Source organism: Ixodes scapularis, unplaced genomic scaffold (assembly GCF_016920785.2).
Source record: "Ixodes scapularis isolate PalLabHiFi unplaced genomic scaffold, ASM1692078v2 PGA_scaffold5__190_contigs__length_132052651, whole genome shotgun sequence".
Taxonomy (NCBI): Eukaryota; Metazoa; Arthropoda; class Arachnida; order Ixodida; family Ixodidae; genus Ixodes; species Ixodes scapularis.
This window is the reverse complement of record NW_024609880.1, coordinates 82,574,531-82,582,560: the sequence shown is the minus strand read 5'-3', so window position 1 is coordinate 82,582,560 and position 8,030 is coordinate 82,574,531. Positions and strand designations below refer to the sequence as shown.

Below are 8,030 nucleotides of genomic sequence, written 5' to 3'. Positions count from 1 at the left end.
TGACAGTTCCTTTATTCGCTTTCTACCTTTTCCGTCCCGCGGCATCTTTTTCGTCAAAGCATTGCCTGGCAGCATTCACCGTTATTGAGTATTCTGAATATGTGATGTGCAGCGTTGGGGGTAAATAGAGACTTGGAAGGCGTACTCTTTCAATGGCCGTGTTTTTGTTTAAGCGACTACAAATAATTGAATTGATTCTTGTAGCATTTCTTGTTAACAGTAGAGGGATGGTGTTCAGCTGAATGCTTGAATTTCGCTTATAAGCCGAACAGCTTTTACTATTTATTCTACAGTGTACACGCCTTCTCTGGCGTAACTGAGGAAGAAATCGCATGGAAACACCTACTAATAATTGGTTTATGCAAGGACAAATAGAAATATATGGATTAAAATTTAAGATCTTCCCTGAAAGGCATGTAAGCTCACCACATCTGTAAACTTAAGATAGGAGAGAGTTTGAGCAAACAAGTAAGTATTCATGAAGATTTATTGAGCTTGGACTTTGGTTTGGGCTAGTTGGTTGTGGTACATAGCAGTTGAACTTCGAAGTGCGGCACGTTCAGCCAACTATTCATGATATAATGTATGTGGCATGGTATGGGCATGGAAGCTTTGCAGCGATGAGGTGGTTTATGTTTTTCGTCTTGCCACAGCTCCTGTCCGTGTCAGCGCGTGCATCCCCATCCAGCCGGCGACACGATGACGGCGCAGCTTTGCTCCGGTTTACGGACCGCGAGCTACCATCCGCCACGCGCTCGTCGACCACAGTGTTGCCCGCTGGGATCAAGATCACAGAGGACCTAGCTCGTGCTATGCCATCAACAGCGACATCAACGGAAGCGCCTACAAAGGGACCCCCCCGAGCTACAGCGCGCCAGTGGGCATGGAAGCTTTACAGCGATGAGGTGGCTTATGTTTTTCGTCTTGCCGGAGGTTAGTAGTCGTAAACCTTGCCACTGTTTTAGGTCGAATTACGTTTGCCTAGTTGTGCTTCCATGCCCCGGAGCTTTTATTGAATCGTTTAGAGCGTGTATTGAATCTTTCAGAGCTTTGTTGCTTTTATTGTCTGGGGATGTAGAGAAGAACCCAGGCCCTATGAGCAAGCAACAAGAAGATGAATTCCTTGCGCTTGTGCAGACGGTCGCGAAACTTCAGAGTAGCCTTGCTCTTCTGCAACAAGAGGTAAACCTACTAACACAGAAAAATATAGAAAGCGAAAAATCTGCTTCCGCTCTAGAAGAACGCGTCAACAACCTAACAACTGACCTCGACTTACTAAAGCAGAAGGAAATCGGTAATGTCACACCTACCGAACCTCAGCTTACTACAGCTCTAAACGAACTTTCGCAGCTGAAAACCCGTTGTGACGACGCGGAGGGCAGATCCCGTCGTAACAACCTTCTATTTTTTGGCGTCACTGACACCGATAGGGAAACGTGGGCCCAGTCCGAGGGCTTGGTAACCGGCCTGTGTTCCAGTAACCTAGGCGTGAATATCGAATCAAGCAAAAATGAAAGAGCGCACCGCTTGGGAGCGTTCAATCCACAGAAATGTCGCCCTATAATTCTGAAGTTTTCATCATTTAAGGAGAAAGAGGGCATTCTTTCGTCGGCATTTAAGCTCAAAGGGACACGTGTAGCCATCAGTGAAGATTTTCCCATTTCTGTCCGACTTGCGCGCCGTCACCTTCTTGATTTTACCAAGCCTAAAGGCACGACTTACAAGATGCGTCACGATAAGCTGTTTTTAGATAATGAGTGTTATGTATATGACGCCGCTCTTGGTGCCGTGAAGGAAAAAAGTGCATAGCAATGCCAGCGTTCATTTCGTTTTTCGTCACCCAATCAACCTGCAAAACGCCGTGATATCTGTAAAAAACCTTCTTATCATTCTATTTTATTTACTAATATTAGGTGCTTGATACCAAAAAAGAGATGATGTGATTTCCTTGGTTGAGGCATGCAACGCAGATTTCCTTGTGCTTACCGAGACGTGGCTAAGCCCCGATATATCCGATACTGAACTTTTTTCTTTGTGTCCAAATTTTCGCGTGTATAGGTGAGATAGATCCGCTAGGAGGGGGGGGGGGGGGGGTGGTGTGCTTTCAGCTATAAATAATCAAATTCCGTCCCGGGTTATACCGATTCTTACTGACTTAGAAGTTGTATTTGTGTACGTCGCTACGACGCCCCCCGTAATAGTGGCTGTGTGCTATAGACCGCCAGATAGTGATAAAGAATTTGTTAACAAGCTATATAAGTGTATTTCTGAAATCACCACTAAATATCCTAACACCTTTGTTACTCTCTTTGGTGATTTCAATTACCCGAACGTTGACTGGTCTGCCCTCTCTTCTAGTTGCGCATTGTCTCAAGAATTTATAAACTTTTGTTTAGATTTCAACTTTACAAATGTTATCACTCAGCGTACTAGGATTACTAATCACTGTAGCAAAATACTCGACTTGTGCTTAAGACAAGACCCCTCACTTTTCAATAACATCACGTACTTACCCGGCAGTAGTGACCATCTCGTCATCGATTTAACTCTCTCTTTCTCTGCTCCTCATAGATCACATTACTGCAAATTCATTCGCAACTACGCGAGAGCTGATTACGCATCAATCAACTCGAACCTCGAAGATTTTTATCATACTTTCTCAATTAACTTCTGGGAAAGAACGGTTAATGAAAACTGGACTCTATTCAAAGATAAAATGATCTACCTAATCGAACGCTTTATTCCACTGACCCGTATTATATCTGACAACACTAACCCTTGGTACAATAAAACAATTCATATTCAATCCAATAGGAAAAAAAGACTCTATAAGCGGACTAAGGCTGTCAACACTACGGCTTCTTGGAACACCTACTACGAATGCGCGAGGGCTTATAAATCAGCAATAAATCACGCTGTTGCGAGGTTCTTTGTGGTTAATAATTGGCAAGATACAATGTCCTTCGTTTTTCATAAAAACTTGAATTTACAAAAATTATATTAAAGAGTTCATATGCTCATACAAAAAAAAGAAAACTTAGTTAAAGAAATGAAAGAAAGGAAAACGCATCAGTCACCATGCCTTTGAATCCCTGTGCAGCAGTGTGTCTTGTGCTGTCGTTGTCGGCCCACGGTTGTGGCTGGAAGTCAGGAGCGGGAGCGGTTGGCTTCCGTCGGCGGCCCCAGGGTTACCGCACCAAGCGCTCGCGCTGTAGGAAGCCTGGGGCAGCGTAGGTTTCTATTCGCTGTCCTCGCTGGAACAGGCTGCTGGTCAGACAGTAGGAGGCCGCCGATTGCCCTGGCCGATGGTGTCGTTCCGCTCTCCGCACGTTCCCCTCGGCCAGTCTTCTTCCACGCCCTCCAAGCACGCGCTCCAAAATCTTCCCATCTTCGTCGTCTTCCTTTCTCCCTCTGGGCCGATCCATGGGTTGACTTGTACTTTTTCTTTTCCACATTGAGTCACATCATCACAAGGAGCCCCCCTTTAAGTTTTTTTTTTAGGTACCAAAAGAAATTACATACAAAAAAAAAAACCAAGACCATGATGATGTGCGCAAGTTCATTGCAGCCTAATAAGAAAACCCGCACTCACATTCTCACTTCTTTAAATGTACTCCACGCGAAACGAGTACTCTTGAGGCATCAGACCCCAGCGTAACACTCGGCTGTTAAGTTGTTGCGCCTTGTTTCGATATTGTAAAGGATGTTGGGTCGTCTGAACAACAAAATGCGTTCCATACAAATGCACGCGAACCTTCTCTATTACCGAGACCATGACCCAGGAATGTTATTGTCCTCATACCGACTTCGCACTTCATGGGTTTACTGTAATACCGGCTTGTCGCATTCTCTCAAAGAACTCCTTTAACGCCTCCACATGTTCTCGAATTTCATTGCAAATACGCTCCCAAAAATGTATAACCCGATGTATATTACTAGGAACAAATTCTAACGATAAATTATTACAGTTCATTCTACTTTGCACTCCTCTCAATCGTAATGAATGAATCGTAATCAAGAGTCATTTGAATCCACTACGCTTCTTCTAACGCTCGGTGATAATGCCCACCATCGTACCAAAGCACTTCATACGCGGCGAAGAATTTCCTGGCAGTTCTCGATCACGGTGCCTTCCGGACCAGTTCGGCGAACATCTTTTTCATGAGCTCCAGGTGCATCTTGTCTGTGCCGTCGCGCATCCGGCGCTCCTCCTCCTCGATGTCCAGCCTTCTGACCTTGACCGCCATCTCTGCTTCAAACTTGGTCCTCTCAAAGGCCAGCCGCTCTTCGTGGAGCTTGAGCCTTCGCTCCTCAAGCTGCAGATATTTTTCCTCGATCATTTGTTCCCGGTCCACTTGCCTTTCATTGAACTCCTGCCGTCCATCCTGACACTTCCTCTTGGCCCTTTCGTTTACGTGCTCCATGGTGTCCTCTCCGGGCAAGACGGAAGGGTCGGCTCCTGCTAGGCTGTAGTCCTTGATGAACTCGGTCGGGACGCTGTCTTGAGGATTTATCTCCGGCACGGGGTAGTTATAGGTCGTGCCCAGTGGCGAAGAGACTGTTTGGGCCTCAGGGCCCCTCTTTTTGATGCGCGGCCTCGGGTAGAGCACTCTGCGGGGCTGGGGGTGCACCGGCTTCTTCATGTCGAAGACCTGCTGCAGAAGCTTCTCCTTCTCCAGGTACTGCTCGTCAGTGGTTGCCCTGCTTTTCAAGCGCGCCTTGGCGTCGGGATCAATCCACTGCGAGAGCCGCAGGTCCCCCTGTTCCCTGGCACTCCTACTGTTACTAAGTTGGTTTATCCTACTCGGCATACTACCGTCGACGGCAGCGCCGATTTCATCTTCCGCGTCAGACACCTTTTTCAGGGTTTGTTCGGTCGAGTCTTTCGCTCCATGAACATTCCCCACAATGACGTCATACAGAGGATGGTCCATACACTTGACAGTTACCTGTCCCGTTAGGAACGGCGACACAAGGCGAATGTTTGCCTCTTTCAACATCAGACACGTCCAGTCCACTAAAAATACGGGACTGACCTTGCCAGTTAAATAATCAGATGCGACCAGTTCCCGGCGCACTATCACGGTGTTACTCCCGCTGTCCCTCAACACCTTTACTGCTTTGCCGTTTAATATCCCATCTGTGATTGGCATACCTTCCGACAAAAATGATCTCGCCTTTTCAGTCATATTCATGATGGGCGTTCTGAAGGCGTTTCTTGAGATTTTCTTCCTTCCCCGTGAGAACGCGTCCGTCTTACCAACAGGATCATCATCGGGTTCTACGAAACATGAAACTTCTGTCTTTCCGTTCTTTCCTTGCGGACATGATCTGGACTCGTGGCCTGACCTCTGACACACTTGACAGAAAACCCGTGTTTCTGGCTTTGATCGGCAGTCTGCTGCCTTGTGGCCCAACTTACCGCACAAGAAACATTTTACCTTTAGAGCGGGTTTGCTGCCATGCACATCTTCCTTCAGGAAATCTAAGGCTTCCTTGGCCTCCTTCCTGAAATTGGCCAGATTAGGCTGGCCCCGCGCCTCCAGGAAGTGGTCCGCCATTTCAACCTGCGCCGAGATGGTCTTACAGCTTCTTTCCTTTAAGAAGACCGCGAGCCTCGGATAACAATTCCGAAGAAATTGCTCCCCAATCATCTGGTCACGAACCCCGTCATATGTTTTTGGGCATGCGTTCATACTGACCCACCGGTCGAAGAACCCTTCTAGTCTTGCAGCAAACTGGCTCCCTGTCTCTCCGTCCAACGGCTTGCTCTCTCTAAATTTCTCGCGGTACCCTTCTGCCGTGTACCGAAACCGCTGGAGCAAAGCCCTCTTCACCTTATCATAATTCAGAGAGTCTTCAGGTGACATCCTACCTATGGCCTCCAGAGCTGGGCCAACAATGCACATGCTTAGAGCAGTCGCCCACTTCTCTTGCGGCCAATCTTGCCCCTGAGCTACACGCTGAAATCTCCTCAAATACGAGTCGAGATCGTCCCTTTTGTCATCGAAGGGAGGCATAAGCTTGTGAGGACTAGGAAATAGCGACATAGATGCGCGACGTGACCCTTCACTGCCATCTGCTCGTCCTATCTCGGTTGCGCTAGCCTCTGCAAGACGAATCTTTAGTTCGATAATGCGTTGCTCACTTTCTGCCTTGAGGCGCTGTGCTTCCCTCTCAGCAACCCTCTCTTCTCGTTGGCGTGCTCGCTACTCGTCCACCCAAGACCTCAACTCCGCTCCTGCCAGTCCCAACTCAGCGCCCAAAGACATTAACTCTTTAACCTCCATTCTTATTAATTATTGTTACGTAGAAAAACGAAGGAACAGAATATCTTGTCCTGTCGCGGACGCCAGTTAATTGTTGCGAGGTTCTTTGTGGTTAATAATTGACAAGATACAATGTCCTTCGTTTTTCATAAAAACTAGTATTTACAAAAAAAAAATTAAAGAGCTCTAATGCTTATTAAAAAAAAAAAAGAAAACTTCGTTAAAGAAATGAAAGAAAGGAAAACGCATCAGTCACCATGTCTTTGAATCCCTGTGCAGCAGTGTGTCTTGTGCTGTCGTTGTCGGCCCACGGTTGTGGCTGGAAGTCAGGAGCGGGAGCGGTTGGCTTCCGTCGGAGGCCCCAGAGTTACCGCACCAAGCGCTAGCGCTGTAGGAAGCCGGGGGCAGCGTAGGTTTCTATTCGCTGTCCTCGCTGGAACAGGCTGCTGATAGGACAGTAGGAGGCCGCCGATTGCCCTGGCCGATGGTGTCGTTCCGCTCTCCGCACGTTCCCCTCGGCCAGTCTTCGGGCCACGCCCTCCGAGCACGCGCTCCAAAAATCTTCCCTTCTTCGTCGTCTTCCTTTCTCCCTCTGGGCCGATCCATGGGTTGACTTGTACTTCTTCTTTTCCACATTGAGTCACATCATCACACACGCCAAAACCAAATTCTATAGTATCGACCCCCCATTATACTAACCACGAAGCCAAAGAAGTTTTGGAAAATAATCAATCCGGCACTTTCACTTCCTTTGCAATTTGTAGGGGACGACGGACTTCCGCTTTCTGATAAACACGGCGCTCTTGCTATTAATAATTTCTTCTGCTCCATCTTTAATAACGAGGACTTACTAAATATTCCCGACTCGTGCCAATCCACTCACCCTCTCATGGATCCTATCGTAATTGACCGTACTGGAGTACTTAAGGCTATAGATCAACTAAAGGTGTCCTCCAGCTCCGGAGATGACCAAATTAACTCTAAGGTATTAATAAACACTAAACACATTTCGTCCACTTTCCTCTGCGACATATTCTCTCAATCTCTTAAACTCTCTGAAGTACCATCAGATTGGAAAGTTGCTAACGTCATACCCGTTCATAAAGCAGGCGATCCCCAACTAATCAGCAACTATCGTCCCATCTCGCTCACCAGCGTTTCATGCAAACTCTTGGAGCACATTCTCTATTCTAACATAATAAATTTCCTAGACTCTCATAACCTCCTTTTGAAGCACCAGCACGGATTTCGCAAGTCATACTCATGCGAAACTCAGCTAACAGCATTTCTAACTGACGTTTACTCAAATTCCGATTCCAATGTTCAAACTGACGCCATCTTTATTGACTTCTCCAAAGGATTTGACAGGGTCCCTCATCAACGTCTTTTAGTGAAACTAAGAAATATTAATCTTCACCCCTCAGTAGTCAATTGGATTTCTGAATTCCTTACTTATCGCACACAGTACACTTCTATTAACAATATAAAATCTACCACAAGCGCAGTAACGTCTGGCGTCCCTCAGGGAAGCGTTCTTGGCCCCCTTCTTTTTTTTAATCTACATTAATGATCTCCACCATGGCATCACTTCTGAAGTACGTTTGTTCGCCGATGACTGTGTCATATATAGACCCATTCATTCACGCCACGATCAGCTAACCTTGCAAAACGATCTCCAACTTATAATTCAGTGGTGTCATAAATGGCAAATGGCTTAAACTATAATAAATGTAAATCGCTATCTTTTTCCCGCAGTTCACA

The 8,030-nt window shown here is 46.6% G+C and overlaps 1 protein-coding gene across 1 annotated transcript; it reads left to right on the top strand.

The window, feature by feature from the left end:
• Nucleotides 1–879: 879 nt before the first annotated feature.
• Nucleotides 880–1,809, top strand: LOC115312220 (the record flags this gene model as incomplete). The annotated part of the gene is made up of 1 exon (XM_029971118.4): nucleotides 880–1,809. A coding segment is annotated over one exon (930 nt), but the record flags the coding sequence as incomplete, so codon positions are not given.
• Between the last annotated feature and the right edge of the window lie 6,221 nt (nucleotides 1,810–8,030).